Genomic DNA, 20,034 nt, shown 5'->3' on the forward strand with positions numbered 1-20,034 from the left:
CGACATGAGATGTTACTTAAATTTTAATACTACATATGAAATAATAATTATTAAATTAATTTCTAAATCTCTAGAGATCATACCTTCAAATAAAAATAAATATACAATAATTTCCTATTTTCTCCAGTAAAATATCCATTCATTCAGGATTACAAAAAACAATTTAGCCATTTCTGATCAAATACTAAAGTTTCATATAACTTTATTACCTTTGCAAATTTAACATCATTAATAAGTAACTATACTGTCTTTAAAATATTTCTCTTAATCATACAAAGTGTAATGTTTTTCTACTGGTATATGTCATATTTAATTTGTTTATACTATGTTTCTTGTAATATTCTTGAACATGTTTGGATTAAACCTCTTACTTCCTTGCAACACCTCTTTTGGTACCTTTTGGTTTGTGTTGGAGATGACTGTCAGTATGAAGGATAATATCTTATTTCTAAACTTGAAGAAAAGAGTTTGTACAAATATCTAAGCTTTGCATAGAAACATTTCATAAGCAAACTTCAATGTTAAACAAAATAAAATCCAATTATTTCCATTTTTTAGCAAACACAAGTTTGTATTTTATTCTTGTATTCTTTATTAAATTTTCTTTCTGTTATCAGAAGTCATTACGTTAATTGCAAACAGTTCATATATACAAGTTAAATGGAGCATTTATATCTAGCATATTTTATACTATTTAACCATAATACGGCCACAAACAATCAGCAAGAAGATATACATAGCCTACTCATAGACCAACAAAGTTATTATGCATGGAATGGTATAGTTTAAAGGCATTTGTGAGTTTTCTTCATTAATACAAGAAAGACAATGAGTCACATTCTACATCCCTGATTCAGCTATTCCTTCATCATCTGTAAGAAAATTATTCAAAGCATTAAACAAATTAAAATGGTTTGTAACAAGAACAGATCTATTAAAATACACATAGAAGTGCACAAAAATATATTAAGGTAATTATATTAATATTAATTAAAAGAACTACAAATACTGAATAACAATGACTGAACACAAGTGCAAGCTCTAAAGTAGTTTAATTCTAAATAGCTGGAGCTTTTATAAAAATCTTAAATATTGGCTCTGTTACTTAAAGTATATGTTAAAATTACGAGTCAGCTTGAAAGTTGTAATTCTACAAAGATTAACTGACTATACATGAAACATTTGTATATTCTTAACTTTCTATATTATTAAGAAAACATTTCATTTGCATTCTTTGCAGGTATTTTTAAGCAGTGTTTTGTCCAATCATTGTTTGCAGGATTTAGTAAACATGCATTGGTCTTCTTCAGATTGTATTTAACCCTCTTTAAGTCATGATCACCAGGGATTAGACAGCATGCAGATAAAGTTAATAAAGAAATTACTTAAACCATTTCATAAATTCTGTAACACCTGTACATAGCAAAAATAAATAATAGTTTTACAGAAGCAAGTCACGGAAGTGATAATATAGGTGGTAGTAGTGGCATACTGGTTTTAATAAAGCTGCCCCACTGTTCTGATTTTTCATTGAAACAAACTTAAAAAAAAAGAAATCCATCACATGTAATAAGAATAATTTTTTAAGTTTTCTCAGTTGTTGCAATCATTACAAAAACCAGTTTCCAACATGCTATTCTATCAACCTTTTATATATATATATCCATAAAATTTACTAATCATTGAAAAGTATTTAAATAGTTGAAATATTCTGAAAGCTGTTCAAGTTCCATGCACTTCTTAGAACAAACTTAGTTACTGATAAAACTAAATGATTAAGCTTTCATTTTTAGATTAAGATGTAAAATGAGTAAATAAATCTAAAGTGAAAATGACATATAAAGTTCACTGACCAAATGATACATAATGAGATTTTCAGTGTACAAAAAAAGATGAAGAAATAATCAAGTAGTTACACAAGCCGAATATCAAAGAAAAATAACTAAAATACAATGACAGATAAAAGAAAAAATGGAAGATCCTAAGGTCAGATACCAAAGCAAGTTTAATAGAACCATTTTTAAATTAGAAAGAATGATTAATAGATAAAAAAAATTAGTAACAAGTTATTAAACATGATGAAAATTTTTCAGAAAAAATATATAATGTCATTATAATATATAAAAAAAAAGCTGAATAAATAAAAAGTTTGGAAATAAAATGATGCATCGCTTCATAAGAACATAACAGGCAACAAATAATAAACATGAGAAAATAAAATGAAGTCAAAAACAGTTGGTTAAAATTATTCAACAGTATGAAGAAAAAGATGAAAAGAAAATGCTGTTAAGGAATAAGGTCAAATGCTCATCAGAGGAACAAATGAAGTCAAAAAGGCCTTTACCCAGAGGATCAATGAAACTACTCAGAATGAAGTAAAATGAGGTTAACCAGTTCTGCAGGAGGTTACACATAGTACTTGTTGTTGTTAGCTGGAAAGAAGTACGTTAATGTTATTACACCAACTAAAATATTTCATTTTTCTTTAAGACAATATATTAATTTGCTTGCCATATGTGACATTGTAGTCTTAATATTTTTGTTATCAGAAACCATGAGTTACTCATACTAATTTATTTACTAATAGAAAATGACTTTATAATTTATTGGAAAATTATAAAAACTTCTTTACTGTATATATGCAGAAGTGCTTTGCCCAAGTGTTCTAATACTAACAGAAAAGTTGTTAATACAGAGAAATACAGGAGAAGCAAACAGTAAACATACGATTCAAAAATAAAACAGAGAATCATCAATAACATCCTTAAATCTAATAAATTATATTATTTTACTTTTCCTAAAAGAAAAACCTAATTATAACAAGAATTCTGATAATATGAAAAAAACGTTTAGGGGGTTAAACATACATATATAAATATATATATTACCTTGGGGGAACACCTACTATAAGTTATTTTAAAATAAAATAGCATAACTCAAAACACAAACATTAGAAATTAAATACAGCTGTTTATTTTTGGTTCTTGTATAAATTTAAAATTTTCAAAACTGATCTGTAGTAAATAAAATCAATACAAAAATAACTTAGAATAATAATTATCATTCAAGAATATTAGGACTGAATATTGTGCAGACAATTCAATAATTTTAGTAACACTGTTCATTTTTCAGTATTTTTTTTTGAATAAGTGTAAAAGACAACAGTCTATATGATGATATCTTTGACATTTTCCAAATTTTTGTACTTATATATATATATTGTATTCACATTACTTGACAAGTGTTGAGAAAATATACCAGAAAATAGCTTTTAAACTATCTGTAACCAAACTCTAAAAATGTCACATATCATGTACACTAAATATAGTCATTCCACCTACAGTCTATTTCAGATTAAACAGAAGTTTCAATGATGTCTGCTACAGTATCCTAAACACCTTTAGGTAAGAAAGCTGGTTTTGGAGCCTGTGTTCCTTATGCCATTGAAAATCAAGGAACCACATTACTGATGGTATTTATGCACAGCATCACACTATTCATGTACTTGAGTTAAAGAGGCAACATCGAACTAGTATAGGTAAGTCACTACGACTGTCGTGCTATATCCAGATGGAGAAAGAGAGCAGCTTAAATGAAATATGGTAAGACTGAATAATTTTCATTACTGACAATTACACGCCATACAATCCATCCTCAAATAGATGTTTTATGTGTATGTACCCACTGTCAATGACCACAAATATTCTTCAGACAACTACGGAAAGTTCAAAACCACATCATCCGATTCAATCATTTTCCATTGCTCTCTTGTTTGCTCAGTTGTACCCAGATGTTCCCCAATTTCCACCCTCTCGATCATTTCTATATTTGAAGTTAACAATAAGTCTAAAATTCAGTTTTTCCTGGCCCTCACCACTGTCTAGTCTTAGTTTGAAACTTCTCTTACAGCTGAGTTAATAGCCTTAGCAAACAAGCCAGTCCCTACTCTATTTTAATGTAAACCATCCATTGCAAAAAACTCCCTTCTTCCACTAAACTCATCCCACAAGTCCAACCAGCCAATCTGCTCATCCTCACATACTAACCTAAGCCTAGCATTTAGCCCTAATGACCTACTTATAACTTCATCCCCATAGTTAATTCTGAGCAGTATCCCTGACAAAATTAAGTTATGGCAATTTTCTTTAAATGCCTTTATCAACCCCTTGTACTTATTAATTAGCTCCTCTGATCTACCTTTCCCTACATCATTAATCCCTACATGCACTACAGAAACTGCATTTCTGCCAGCCCCCGTTATTATATCCCTTACTCTGTCAGTTATATCCTCCACCTGTGCCCCTGGGTAGCATAATCTGATTCTTTTCTCCATGTTTACCCAACAGACTATTCTATCCACATGCCTTATCAAGGAATCACCTATAACTATAACCTCCTTATCATCCACATCCTCCTCTGACCCTTTTGTTTTTCTTCCCTCCAACAGTTCCTCATCTGCAGAAGCCAAGGGCTGAAGTTTGTTGCTCAACAGAATAGGCTCATTAATAACTAAATTCACTACTTATAGCTCTAACAGTACTCTTTCTAACTAGATAGATGATGTTGTATGGGTTCGAGATCAGTACCATCTTTGGCCAACCTATTTTTGTGTTTATATGAAAAACAATGGTGAGAAAATTGCCTACAACAGTTTAAACCTCTCTGCTATCACAGGTATGTTGGTGATACATTTACCATCTGTAAAAAGTCTAATAAAGCTTCCCAATTTCTACAATAGTTGAACAGTAGATATAGTTTACTGTGGAACATCAGGAAAATTATAAAATTTCATTCTTGGACCCTTTAATTAGTATTACTAATGATCATTCCAGTGTGATGTGTACCAGAAAAATACATTACAAAATACAAAAATATTACAGGTTTGTATTTTAATTTTGCAAGCTTTACTGTGAATAGGTTTCAAGAAAGTTTATAAATATGCTGTTTCATTATGCTTATAAAATTTCTAGCACTTGATATTTTGCATAAACAATTTATTTATATTAAAAGGATTTTATGTAAAAATTATTTCCTGGATCTTGTCATTGAGAGAATACTTTGTAAATAAGTGAAGTATTAGTGCACCATGTGTAATTGAAGTTTCTAAGTATCCTGTTGTTATCAGTTTACCATACATGAGTAAATATTCTTGAATAATTAAAAATCAGTTTTAAAATGTTATTAGAAGGGTGTATCCACATATACAGTTGAAATGTATGTTTAAACCTGTCACCTATTTTTTTTTCTAGACTTAAGAGCTGAATTCCTGCTTTATAGTCATCATTTGTAGTTTGTAGTACATCTCAAAGATGGAATTCTAAAAAACAGGTAATCAAATTGAGACTTGATCAGTCCTTTCAGGCAGAAGTATTCATTATCAATTGGTCTATTGCACCAGTTTGTTTTGCTGCTTGTGTTTTCCACTCTGCTACAACAGATATGGTTGATAATATTCGGTAGAAATGAGGTTATTTTTGGCATAAGTTTTTCACTCTTTCAAGGTATTTTGGTGGTTCACTTGGTTCTAATGTGTGCCTTCTACCTTTAGGTACACGTTTCACATGACATATGATACACCTATATTCCTTTATAAATCACTCACTGAGCTGGGTGACAAAACACATAATTAAAAATGTGTTTCAGTTTCATTGAATAATATAATTTCTAATGCAAATGACTTTATTGAACAATTTATAAGTTCATTAACTTATATTGTGTGTATATACACAAAATCAGAGAAGATACGTTCAGTGACTGTCTTTTACTTGTTTGTGCATTAGTATCACAAAATAAAAAGTTTAATAAACTACTTCAAAATATCAAAATAGATGGATCATAACACTTTAGTAAAAATAAGTTTTTATGAGGAAATAACCATTTCCATCTTTAAACAGTGTTATTTTAATGTTCATCGCATTTCATATTGATAGAAAAATTGGATAAGTAGGCTATACAGGATTTGATAAACATAAGAAAATAATGAAATAACAATTGCAAAGTTCATTTATACAAACATAACCTATGGTAGTTCCATTACAAATGAAACAACATCACAGTAATTAACTATGTATTTCTTGACTGTTACTTGTAGGAAAAAATTCTCATTTTAAAGATACTTGTCCTTTCCTATATAATAAATTAGTTTTAACTCAACTGTTATTTACCTTCAAAACCCTGATTATCATGAGCTGCTGGTCTATTGGGTGGATCAATCATGTCCTCCTTTCCTTCTAACACGCACAATAAACACTGATGGATGCAGATGTACTGTTGCTGTTTGAAAATTTAATTTGTTTTTAATATTATGGTAAAATGTGAAACAAAAGCTAAAACCAGAGCTCAAGGTGAGGTTGATAATTTGAGATTAAATCTAAACAAGTATTATATTAGATATTATATCTTTATTTGTATTCAACGAGTTCTAGCTTAAAAATATGCAAGAATAACTTTTTTACTCTAAACAGTATCACCTGAAAGATGTCTTTTAAATGGATTCCTACCAGAAATGGCAACTGCTATCTTAGAGAAAGGAAAGAATGCGACTTGGAAAGTATGAGTTTTGATACAATTTTATGAATCCTCTAGAATCTTTTAAATTATCTATGATTTTAGCTCATATGTATTTCAGTAGAGGCTCAAAGTTTCAGACAAAGCAACAAACCTTTTGTTAGTATGCTTAAAACTTTTCTTTCTTTATCATTTTGTATTTATAAGATGAGTTATTTCAGGGCCACATTTAAACAACTTTTTGTTTGATTTTACAACATAAATGCTTTTATGAATTTTAAATAGTTATTACGTGAGTGTTTTAATATTATTGTTCCAAAAACACAAATGAAAAGTATTGAAAGCTAGAAAAAAACAGGTACCAATAATAAAGATTTAAAATATCCTTATATGCTTATGAGTATCGTATGTATATGTGAATGAGTGAAATAGAGAAAACTAATGTGAAACCTGTTGTCTTCTAAATCTATAGTTTTTTCAAAATGTTGATAATGCTACTCTTTCTATAGCTTTTTGATATACAGTTGAGCAGTACTTTTACAGTTCTGGTAAAAAAAACATGACATATAATTGTTGTTAAATAACAATCTTTATTTTTAAGCATACTCATGAAAAGAAATTGATATTTTGCATACACCAAAATATTTGACTCTCAAAATACTCAGTATATATACATAATATTTAGTTTTCTATAGTATTTCTATGCACTAAAATTCTTTAGTTTCAACATATACACTGCAAACGAACTAATCTGAGTTAATTTTATTTGTTTTGCAAACGAATTTATTAGTTCCAACACAAATTGCAAGTATAAAAAAATGCTTTAATTTAAAATATTCATCAAGTGAGCATAAACTTTATATTTTAGCTGATGCAAAAAATATATATATTTACTTTAACCATATTTTAATTCATGCAACTTGTTTTTACTTTTAACTATATGTAAATCAGTGGTCACCATATGTAAGCCTGGATCACAAAATGTGTTTTTTCAAAATAACAGAGGTAATGTACATCTAAAGTAAATGTGTTTGGTTTGTAACAGCTTTGTTTTAATTACTGTATCCATTTCATGATGAAACAGGGATTAATTCTCACCTCATTCTGTACCATCCAAACTCTCTCTTTCCTCATCTCATACACCAAACCAAAGATATCTACATAGTCATGCTTCTGAATGTGTTGCAGAATGTTGTCAAGAGCAATGAAGGTTCCTGATCTTCCAACACCAGCACTAAAAAAGAAAAAAAACATGATTTGTTAAAAGTTGTTTTCAAAGAACGACAAAAAAATAAACAGGTGAAACTCATTACAATAAAAGTTTTCATGAGAACTATCACTTTGATAGGTATGTGTGTTTTGTGTGTGTGTGTACAATTCTTAACCATGCCTACTTAAGTGGATATACTAAACTGAAAATTGAAGAACTTAAGTTTATATTCACACTATAATGTTAAAGTAAGTACCTTAGAATGTTAATAAAAAGTACTTGCAAAGCTCAAAACAAATTTCTACATAAAACATATGAATATATAAAGTTATCCACAACAATAAATCTGTATAAGTTTCTACCTGCAATGCACAAGTACAGGTCTGTTGTCTGGAACTACACGTTCTCTGAAGGCACGGACAAACTTCACGAGTGTCTGAGGAGGATCAGGAACTCCAAAGTCTGGCCATGTGGTGAAATGTAAATGACGGACTATGCGAGACTGATCACCCTACATTAAATAAAATAAAACCTAGGCATGTGTAGAATCTGCATTACCAATGACTTAAAATCAATAATCTCTTAAATAGATTCCTACTTACATAAAATAAAATTATTCCTAACAACTAAACAATTACACTTTATCTATCAAATTACATAAAAAGTAGATTTTCTAAGATTGTACTGATTTACATATATGGAAACATAACAAGTTACAGTTTCTTATATTCTTACACCATCTTTTCAACTATCAATCTACGACAATACTAAATATTAGTCATTTAAAAGGTTACCCTAGAGACTCGGAATTCAGACGCTGTCCAATCAGGATACTGAGACTCGTTAAGAATGGTAACCTGAATATCTCCATAGTATACAGGCTGTGTATCAAACGGCCAATAATGATTGCACTTCTCTCGTCCTTTCTCTATACAACGGGTGAGCATAACAATAGCTCGAGAGTTTTGTTCCCAAACCATTCTCCAGAAATCATCCCTAGTGCTGTGAAGTGGCCCTTGGCTGACTATAAACTCACGAGGAGAATTGTATCCCTGAAGAATATTTGAAAGGTCTCTAATGATTATTTACTATATTCAGAAGATTGTTTAGTGAATTAATACAATATTAGTCATCAAACTTTAGCAGGCTAAACTACGCTCAATTAATATTACCTTCTGATCAGAGTAGATTACTGTATTGGAACAAAACCAAAAACCAACCCAGTAATGAGTATACGTAATCAAATCTTATGTTCTTATGTACAAAGATTATAATGCATTATTTCATCAGTTGGATTCTTTAGATGTTAGCAATATATTCAACAATAAACCCTATAATGTCTTAAAATATAAATCAAGAAACAAGTTAGTAGCACTTCAATTTCATGTGTGTGGCCAGACTAAAAAATTAACACTAAAAAAAAGTGGATGTGTAAAAATCTTAACAACTTTACGATACTCTTAATTTCAACAGTGGGGCTATAACAAACGCTATAACAACGAACGTCTCACGTGCTCATCTTCAACAATACTCTTTGACTGCAGTTCAATTACTCATTACACTGTTGTCCCATCACGTTGTGAATGTCTTATATATACAAGACTAACACATATCTAGTAAATGCTAGGGCATTCTTGAAGGAACGGGATATTTCTAGAAACAGGTGGTGTGATACTAGTCACGTGACCTTGCTGACGCAACAATATGCAACAAATTAATTTTAAAATGTAGTTATAAAAATGCAAATTTCACAACTTTTTTTTCTAATGCTGCAGCAAAAACTAAATAAATTACAATAATACAAAAAACCTATAGTCTTTGGGGTACAAGTTTTATATACAAATACACATAACTAAAATCACATGAGGTATACAATTTCTTTGCACCATAACTTACAGGAATGTAGTTAGCATTGATATAGTCAGATCCTTCTTCATCATCTGTAGGAAGTAATTTGACACGTGAGTGATCATATGGAAGAATGTTGGTAAAGCGATTTTTTGGTCTATTGACTGGTAAGTCTGCAGCAGTGCAAGGTTTGTCACGTCCAACATGCTTCAAAAGCTCAAACTCCTCTGAGAATCGGAAGTCAGAATCTGCAGACATTAATCTATAATGTTCAGCGAAATCCCTTAGCTTGATGGGACGGCTGTGAAAAAAAGGTACAATATGTTTTAATTTTTAATACTTCATAGAGCTATGGCACCTATTCTACACCAGAAAGACATTTTTGTATAGTCTTAGAGCTCTACACAGAACACAGGTCCAAAATGATATAACAAAAGTTTTATATAGTTGACCTACTAGTATCAACAAAATCTCAAGAATTTTACTAAACTCATGAGTATATACAATAAGATTTGAACAAAGTTGATTATGTTAAAAAAGTACAACAGTAACAGTACTATATTAGAGAGCATATTACTCTCTTCAGAACTATGGGGCTTCCAGTGTTTCTACTTTTATGCACCAAAATTTAACACTAAGGTAAAATTGAATAAGCTTGTAGCAATAAGATATTTAAGCTAAAATTGAGATATACAGAGATAATAAATACACATAAAAAGTGAGATGATATAAAATTGCCAAATCACCTGTCTAATAAATATTTTAAATTGAAAAGATGTTACTATGGCACAAAAGTTAAAATGATTGAACTTAATAATATCTATAATACTCATCATGGCATGAAACATTAAAATGGGTACATCTTTCTCAGATGGTATTTGAGAATCTAAGAAAATATTAGTGAACTGAAATACTACCTTTCAGAGACTTGCCACAAATTTCCAAAACAATTTGGTGCTTCCAACCTTTACATCCTTATCATTAACTCTTTCTCAAGGTTACATGTTGAGACTGATGTCAGTATAGTATCTTAATGGATTAATTTGTCTTAAAAAGCAGTATCTGTTGAATAAATAGTGATTAAAATTATTTCAGAAAAATTTAACTTCAGAGTAAAAAATGAACCTGAAAAACAATATTTTGTTATTTGTCACACTTCATAAAAAAAAGAAACAAACCTTGTTATGATTTCACTTTCAGGGATTGATAGAGCATCTTCTTTTCCACTGATGGCATTGTTCTTTCTTAAAAAAGGTCCAAGTTGCCGCTTGCGTAAAACAATGAGAATAACAGCCGTAACAATCAATAACGAAAGAGGAACAAGAATTCCAGCAATCAGTGCAGTATTGTCAGGATCTATAAACCAAGAGTGAAGGAGGTACTTGAAACACGTCATCTGGTGAACTACTGACAAAATTCTAAGTATTTAAAATGTTTCCATGTGACTGTTTCTACATCTTCTACAATTGTTTAAGTCTCTCAGTTTCTGTTAATGCCATAATTTAATACAAAAGCAATATCAATATTTATTCAATGACTATATAATTTACTTGTATAAAATAAGAATCAAGAAAATTTAAACAAGACTATCACAGCAACAACTTTGATTACCTTGTTCATAATGTTTCAATTAATGTATTCTTGGATAAATAATACACAACTCCACATTAGGTTTGAAATACACATCATACTCACATAATGCTATTCATGATTGTTTAATTGATTTAAATTTATCATCTATTACAAGAGTAGACCAAATAAGATATTGTAATTTACATGGTGAAAAGGAAAGCTCCTCCATAATGAAATTCTCTATCAATTTAAAGTTATGTGCAATAATTTTTATAAATAAGATTTATCATATCAAATTATATAGCACCATTTTATTCAAGAAAGCAGAATGCTATAAGCTGGCATATTTCCTGGATCAATGTGGTGCTAAATTTAACCTGAATTCAGCAGGTCAAACAACCAGAATGTATTGTAGAAAGCTACTAATTTGACCAAAATGTGTTAAGCATGAGAATAGGCCTAGATCATCAGACTCATGGTTAACGGGTGAGTACTGGTAGTTCTGTAACACATACTCTTATTATTTGTCTTAAGATACATGAGAAATGGATTAAAAACATAATTATGTTTTCTTATACATTTTCATAAATTTGAAAGACGTTTTTCCTAAACAAAGAACAACTTGTAGTCAGCTTCCTTTAGCTAAGATATAAAAGTTGTTCATTCTACTTTTCTTTATAAATTAGGAAGAATAATTCATCAATCTGAAATAATTGTTTAAAAAATATGTGCAATAAACAATTTTTTTATTAGTGCAAAAATGATTAAATACTTCTGAACTTGACGTACAATTTATGCACACCCATCTACACCTGTATACATTACTATTTATACACACACGTAACAATACTTCAACCTACGTACGTGCAGGTAACCTATTAGATGTACAGGATTTGCTATTTAACCATTACATTAAATTACTGTCTGCTTATGACTACCTGTTTGAATGGGATGAGAGTAAATAGTATCTGCAAACTTTTCAGGTGTTGTGTAACCTCGGAGTTTGACTTGATATGTAGCTCCTGCTTTCAGGGGTCCATTACAATACCCTGCTACTCCTGAACAATCTACACTCCCTATTGTGAAGTCTTCCACAAAACTGTTGTTGAAAGGTTGATAAGGTTCTGAGACCTGTAGTCACATGTAAACAAATTTTAGATAGTTTCATAGTTTCAATTTAGGTATATACATATAAATATATATAAGCAAATAAAAGTCTGCCTCGAAAGGATTAATTCTAGATGAATTTTTTTATCTTTGTAATTTGATTTTATAGAAAGCAACTATTCATAATATGAACTATGTTACTTTTTTTCCTAGTCTAAAGTCAAATATTCTGTTATTCATTACTAGAAGAGTTTAAAACTTGAAAAGATAGAGACTAGCTTTACAGCAACGTATTTTTTAGTTAACATTTTTTACATTTCATTGATAATCTTCATAAAGATGTAAGATATCATATTGTACAGTTATATTTGATATTATGAAAAGCAGCTGTAGCAAAATTTATCATAATTTTAATATAATTATTCAAAAAACTGAATAATATCTATTCCGAGTTTAAATTTTAAATTTTAGGAGTAACACGTTCCAAAGCAAAAAAATAATTTCACTTTTACATGTGAAATACTTTTTGATCATTATAATCTAATAAAACATTAAGGAGTGCTGTATTAACTTTACATACAGCAGTATTTTATAAGGCATTTTTGAAAAAATCTTGTGACTTGTGCAAGTCAACCAGATGAAATTTTGATTACTTTTAGCATTTAACTATAAAACATTCTAATAGTACTTAAAATACTAATCACAACAATACATACCTATCTGTCAATGTAAATGATGCTGAATAAATAACTTAAAAACTTTTCACCTGATATGGAGGCCAAGAGGAATAAGTCTGGACATCTGCCCAAGATGGTAGCTCCCAACTGTTTATCTCTGAACTGGTATCTTCAGCAACAATCAATGTGTATGCAGTGATGGGACCATGTGCATTTGAGAAAAAGTTCTTACGAAACTTGACTCTTATTGTTGTTGAGGTGTGGCTAATAATAGTGGGAAATACACTATTAGGGGGTGAAGGAGGTGCTGAAAAAAGTGGAAATTTTGAGAACCATGTTAAACAAAAAAGTATACACAAAAGCAAGTGTGATCTTAACAACTAAAAATTAACATCTATTCCAATTTCCAAATTTATTTAAAATATGAAAAATAAACTTTATTCTAAGAAATCTTTCATGTTAACTGCAAATATTTTATAGTCAAAATAATCGATTAAGTAATATTTTTTAAATTTCACTGAACCTACTCCTACTTTGACAGCAGGCAATTTATTATACATATAATGAAATAAGTACCCCAAATAGGCATGGTTTTCTCATAGGAAACTTTGTTCCCTGGACCAATCTGTGTAAGTGCTTGAATCTAAAACGTAAGAGAAGAAAATCAAAGTTTTTCAGCCTAAAACTCTATTTCCATTCATTTTATTTTTGGACCAATAACCTTATAAAAAAATTCACTCAAAGACAGATAACAACTATATTCTTTACAATTTAAATTGAAAGAAACAATTTTTCACTATTCTCTAATATTGAAACTGGTTCAGTCTTCAACAAAGAAAAAAGTAAAATTAATTCTGTGTTTGCTTTATTTTAATTTTTTGCTTTGAAGTTTTTACTTGTTTGTGGATGATGGATGCATTCCTCCTTAAATAACAATTTGAATGAAGAATCTGTTAACTTGCATAGAGGATAATACTGTACAATGCATCATTGTTTTGCTTTTCTAATCCTTCCATACAAAGCAATATTTCTCCAAAACAAATGAGTAGCTCTTGGCTTCAAAAACTTTGTTTGAATGGTTGCAAAAGAAGATTACTTACACAAGAAATAAACTACATTTTTAAGTCCACTCATTCATGAAAATTTGAAATAAGTAAAATGTATACCTCAAACTTGTAATTTTTTCCTGGAAGGAGGTGATGAATGGTACCAAAGTTTTCTGTTGGACTGAATGTATGATAACGAATATCAGTTGATCCCTGGATAATAAATGTCCAAGTAGTCATTAAACATAAACTGAGATTAAAATCAAAACGTTACAAAAAAATGTATGTTGTTAGGAAAAGTTTTAAGAATAAAGTGTCATTTTTAAGCAAAAAGCAATTGCCATTACTGTAAATATGCACAAGATACACTACCAAGCATTACTAAATCCCTTGTCACTCAGATAAGATGTAGTCATGTAAAAGTAATGTGAGATAATAACACTGTGGCATAAGGAAAAACAAAATCAATGATTAAAATGTAAGCCAAGAGAAATATTATAGAATAAAAGATAACAGGATATCTTGCTACTGATAAAATGAAAGATGGGTAATAATAATAATTAAGTTATACAGAAAATAATAATGTTATTGGAATTCAGAATTTTAATTTCTAGAGGTACAAAAGTTTTTAAAACCAAAAATTATAGGCATTAAAAAAAATTTCTACTAGCTAATCTTTGTTGATTTATAAACAGTGGTGTAGTGGTGTGGGAATGCATGGAAATGGCATTCCCTTATTTTGTGTTTTAGCTGGAATGACGTTCCCTCATGGTTTTGAACGAATCCAACCTTTCAAATCTCAAACTTTGTGAAGTTTTGTCCACCCTTAGAAGAAAGAAGTAAAAGGATCATCAACCCTTTCATCCAGGTTGTAGTCAAGTAATCAAAGTATAATGAAAGGAAAGATTGCAAATGCAAAATAAAATGTGTAGTTCTGTTAGTATTGATCACAAAGTTCCAAACAACTTATGGTCAGAGTTTATACTTCTCACCTTTTCACACTTATTTTCAGTAGTTGTTATATTGTTAACAACTGACTTGGAAACTCGACAAAACAAAATGAATAGTACTGTGGGACTTTTCACTATGGACCACGAAATTCCAAAGTAAATCGTCTGAGAATTTCTACTTCCAATCTTTTCACCCCTACTTCCTATGTTTATTTTACTGTCAGCAGCTGAAGATTCGAAAATAAAGCAATGACATGCCACTCTTGGCATTAGACTTTTCCCGGCTATAAAAACACAGCTGGGTAGGGTTTATTGGCTTGTTTCTAGTAGTGTAATTGCAACAAGCATTGTTTAAAGTACTATATCAAAGTGAGAGAAAATATTTACGATATGGCTGTATACAAAGTCTGATCCAATAAACTTTTCACACCTATTTCCTATGTTTATTTTACTGTTAGTTGCTGAAATAGAAACATTTCGAAAATAAAGCAAAGAATCCCCATTCGTGGTATTAGACTGATTACGTGATACTGTACTTTGACACCATCAATAACAATTTTCCCAGCTTTGAAAACACAGTGTAGGGTTTATTGGCTTGTTTGTTGTACAGTGATTGTCTAAAGTACTATATAAAAGTGAGAGAAAATATTTACAATATGGCTCTGTACAAAGTCTGTTCCAATCCAATAAACATGATAGGCATTTGAATGTTAGTTACCACCCAGGATTTAGTGGTATAGGTGTAAAAACGTGTAAGAGCTTATGGACATCCCGTTTCCTATTTTACCATACTTATACAGTAACCAATAAATGCTTAGTTTCCAGTAATATAAATACAGCCCATTTTGATTTATCTAGTATTTCTAACTTAGCCTCTTGCTAACCACAAACTTTCTTTTATCTAAAAAAAAAAGAAATACATTGTGGCCTTAAAAATGAGTGAAAAAACGTAATCAAACATCTCTGTATATCATTTTCCACTAAAAAAAAAACTAGCAGAAGAAATGGAATAAAGCACATCTTGGGCAAGTGATTGTGTGAGTGCATAAAAGTAATTCCACAAGCTACTTCTAATGATACATCAAATTTCAGTGAACATTGACAGGACAACATAAAAATGAATGCAAAAAGGATGACCCAAGTCTGTGTGACCTGAAGTTTGGACTGCTGAGATGTGAGAAGATAAGAAAAAGGCTTACCCAAGGCTTGTGAGTGATTCTATAAAAATTGGATATGCGGCATGCTCTAGTGTGACAAATCTAGGCCCATTTAAGTCACAAGGTGCTAGTTTTTCCAAAGAATGGAGTTCAGTTTCAGTTTCTTTCAATTACAGCACACAATCAGCACAACTAATATCCTTGAGAAAAAAAATTCTTCATTTTTAGAACTGCATATAATATAGCCAAAAATGATAAACCACATTCTGACTATTTTGATCTGTTACAGTTGTAAGAATTAAATGTCACAGAAATTCCAAAAGGTTTGCATTCACGATATAACTGACCATATTGTACAAGAAAAGAGATCAAAAGTCTGCAAATGCATTCTCAGAATAAAAGGAAAAATAGTCCACTTAAAATATGAAACAGACAAGTCAAATGATCCACATTATATTTTTTCCAATTTGGTAGAATTGCCTGATCAAACGGCAAAAACAATAAGCAAACATTTACTTACTTGTCTTGATGTGCATGGGTTTGATCATAATTATCTTCAACAATCTTGTTGCTTTTACCAGTGATGGCACCAGCATAATGCTAGGGAAAAAATCTAGTGTGGCTCAATGGATATTATAGTATGGTATTGCTTAAATCATCACTTAGAACTGTCAGTTGGAGATGCAATTTCTAAAGTACATGATGTTAATAATTTTCGTTCATTTATGGACAAACTGTACTCTTTAGACAGTCAATCTCCTAAGAACCAAGGAGAAATTCAACAGTGTGCAGCAAAGCTTGATGAAGAGATGAAAAATATTGGACATGTGTTGGGAACTAGATGGGTTTCAAGTTTGTTGAGAACTGTTTCAGCTGTTTGGAAAGGCTATATGTCTCTGTGTTATCATTTCGAATCAGTTAGTAGTGGCACTGATATAAATCAATCCAAATTTGACCAATGCACTTTCAGGGGGCTTTAAATGCATTTCAACGAAACAATTTCTTCTTGATCTGGCATTTATGAATGATGTATTATTCATACTATCTCTTCTTTCCACAGCCTTACAGAAAATGGATGTTACTATAGTTTATGCAGACAAGTTAATCTGTCGCAGCATACAATTTTTAGAAGCAATGAAAGAATGCATGGGTAAAAAGATCTTAGAAGCAGAGTATGCCATTAAGGAAATTAACTTTGCATCAATAACACTGACAGATAACAACAAGATTTTTTCAATCAATCATGGTCAATTTTCAACCAATATCATAAACAACATGAAACAACGGTTATTCACGCCAACTTATTCTCATGAATCAACTAGGTCACAGCCAGGCACTTCTAATTCCAAATATACTTTCTGAGCTTCATACTTTAGAAGTTAATGAGTGGCCAGCAGATATAAATCCAGGCTTTGAGAAAAAGGAAATGGAGTTCCTTTGCAAACATTTCAGATTGTCATCACAGCTTACAGAGACTTTCTAGATAACTGTGGGCACCATATTCCATCAGCTCTGAATCCTTTAATCGGGTGTTCAAAAGTCATCCAATGTAGTTCTTCCCAATGTGAATTGAGGTTTTAGCAACATGGATCTTATCATTAAGGAAATGAGGTCTAGGCTGTTAATCATCCATGTGAGAAATCTCATGTTCATTAAACTTCATGGCCCTCCGATTCAAAACTGAAAACTAGACAACTGTGCATACAAATGGCTTACGTGTCATCATTCAGCAACTGATATTTGAATAAGAGTAGTCAAGTCCAAAGATCTCACTATGGACCAAGTTTGGAAGTTCTGTTAATAAGTTATTCAGTAATTCAAAAGTTCAACATGAGACAAAATTAGTTTTTTATTGTAACTTTTTCCAATGTAATTTCAATTACAATTTACGGCTAATATTTCTGAAATATGTGTTTTTATGTATAGGCGACATAATAAATACTAATAATAGTTACATTTTCAAAATGCATTCCCTCACTTCTATGTTTAGCACTACACCACTGTTTATAAAATATAAAAATTAGAATTTCTCAATAATCTGAAAGATTCTCAAAGTGTCAGTTGCAATCTAAAACTACAAAAGCTGTATGATACCAAGATAAAAAACACTACAAAATTGAAACTAAAGTTAAATTTGGACTAATTGAGCAAAAAAGTTCCTTATATTTTGGAAGATTTTGTAGCATTTACAACTGTTGTTAGTATTTCAAATTCAAACTCCTGTTTAGCTCCTGGTGTTTTTTTATCTTTGCTAATCGTCCTGTATATAAAACATTACAATGAAAATGTAATTTGCCTGGAAAGAATTAAGTCTGCATGCATTTTCAGCATTCTTGTGATTGTCTTCTTAATGATGAACACAAACATGACATTGTTCACACTTAATCCTCCCCAGGCAGTAGAGTGTCCATTCAGACACACACATATCATGAACATTCCTCTACTTATGAAATCTCTTAGAGAACATAACTGATGCGACTTTATATAGTTCACACCTTAGAATAGTAAGATACTTTGAATCCAGTGAGAACCCCATTCTGATCATTTGCAGGAAGAGACCACTGAAGTGTTATTGATGAGGGTCTGACATCAATGGACTTGAACAAGTGAACTTTTCCTGGAACTAAGCCAATGACATAACAATATTTTCAAACGTGCCTTTATAATTTAACAAAAATTGTGACTTTGCATAAAAACTTGTTTAAAATCTTTCAAGCTTTGGTTATTGATGTGCTATTTTTATTAAAGTTCAGAAATTTAAATTCTGAATCAAAATATGTATTTTATGAATATTTTTATTTGGTTTCTATAATTTCAAACACAATAGTAATAAAATTATTACTATATATTTAAATGTTTTCATTAAAATTATCTTTTCTCAGCTCAGCTGCTGAAAGAGAAGGATGTTACTATGGAGAGTGATAGTGCCAGTGTGTTGATTATGTAGGTGAGGAAGTAGCACATAAACTAGAGAAATTGGTGGAGTTAGTGTGTTGACTGTGAAGGTAAGGAAGTGGGACATAAACTACAGAAAATGTTGGAGTCATCATTTTGATTGTTCAGGGAAAGAAGTGACACATAAACTAGAGGAACTGGTGGGGTCAGTAAGTTGATTGTACAGGTGAAGAATTAGCATATAAACATAAGGAACTGGTGGGATAAGTGTGTTGATTGTACAGGTTAGGAAATAACAAGCAAACTACAAGAACTGGTGGGTTAGTCCATTGATTTTAAACCTAAGTAGCTAAAATATACACTCAATGAAATATGAAAGTCAATGTGTTGGTTGTTCAAAAGAGAGTAGACAGAATATGAATGGTGTGGTCAGTAAGTTAGTTTAACACTCAGTAACAAAGCAAATAAACCTCAGTGATAATCATTATTGTGGTTTGGTTTTCATTTCAATTAAGCATACTTGATTCTTGAGTCTGAAATGTCCTAGACAATGGCAGACTACGTCGAGCAGTTGAAGTACCATATCCACTGATTACTGTCACTACGAAGGTGTAATTATGATGAGGGCGTAGATGAGTGTACTTTATTTCTTCCAGAAATGTTATATTTTGTTGAAGCATTCCTTTGTCATCAAGATACTGTACTTCATAGGCATCTTTGTCACCAACAGGTACTTCCCAAATTAGGTTAATACTTGTATCATAGATGCTACTGGTGGTGATTTCTTGTATACTCTCTGGGTCTAAACCAAAAATAAACATGCTTCAAGGTTTTCATTTTTCAACACAAAACAGTTGCTTGTAAATTATATACACACAGAAATACAAAAATAAGACTGTCAGTAAAACATTTTCTTTTTATGAAACCATCCATTTTTCTTCTTAGTATTTATCAATTGAGCAGATAAATAAAACAGTAACCTTACTTTAATTTTTATATTTTCAAAATGTGGAAATTAGGAAAGAAATAATGTCATATATATATATATATATATATATATATATA

At 30.6% G+C, this 20,034-nt stretch overlaps 1 protein-coding gene across 1 annotated transcript in view; it reads right to left on the bottom strand.

Annotated features, from left to right (window-relative positions):
- Positions 1-624: 624 nt before the first annotated feature.
- The window catches only part of LOC106459414 (tyrosine-protein phosphatase 10D-like), a 70,498-nt gene continuing 51,088 nt past the window's right edge, over positions 625-20,034 (bottom strand). The window contains exons 16-28 of the mRNA XM_013919034.2: positions 19,490-19,771; positions 18,570-18,697; positions 14,088-14,180; positions 13,498-13,564; positions 13,011-13,228; positions 12,076-12,268; positions 10,744-10,921; positions 9,614-9,866; positions 8,512-8,769; positions 8,080-8,228; positions 7,606-7,741; positions 6,165-6,273; positions 625-872 (exon numbers count right to left, since the gene is read on the bottom strand). Coding sequence (XP_013774488.1) covers positions 841-872; positions 6,165-6,273; positions 7,606-7,741; positions 8,080-8,228; positions 8,512-8,769; positions 9,614-9,866; positions 10,744-10,921; positions 12,076-12,268; positions 13,011-13,228; positions 13,498-13,564; positions 14,088-14,180; positions 18,570-18,697; positions 19,490-19,771 — 2,096 coding nt within the window. The 3' untranslated portion in view covers positions 625-840. The remainder of the gene's footprint in view (positions 873-6,164; positions 6,274-7,605; positions 7,742-8,079; positions 8,229-8,511; positions 8,770-9,613; positions 9,867-10,743; positions 10,922-12,075; positions 12,269-13,010; positions 13,229-13,497; positions 13,565-14,087; positions 14,181-18,569; positions 18,698-19,489; positions 19,772-20,034) is intronic.

This window comes from Limulus polyphemus, unplaced genomic scaffold (genome assembly GCF_000517525.1).
Source record: "Limulus polyphemus unplaced genomic scaffold, Limulus_polyphemus-2.1.2 Scaffold605, whole genome shotgun sequence".
In the NCBI taxonomy this organism is placed as follows: Eukaryota; Metazoa; Arthropoda; class Merostomata; order Xiphosura; family Limulidae; genus Limulus; species Limulus polyphemus.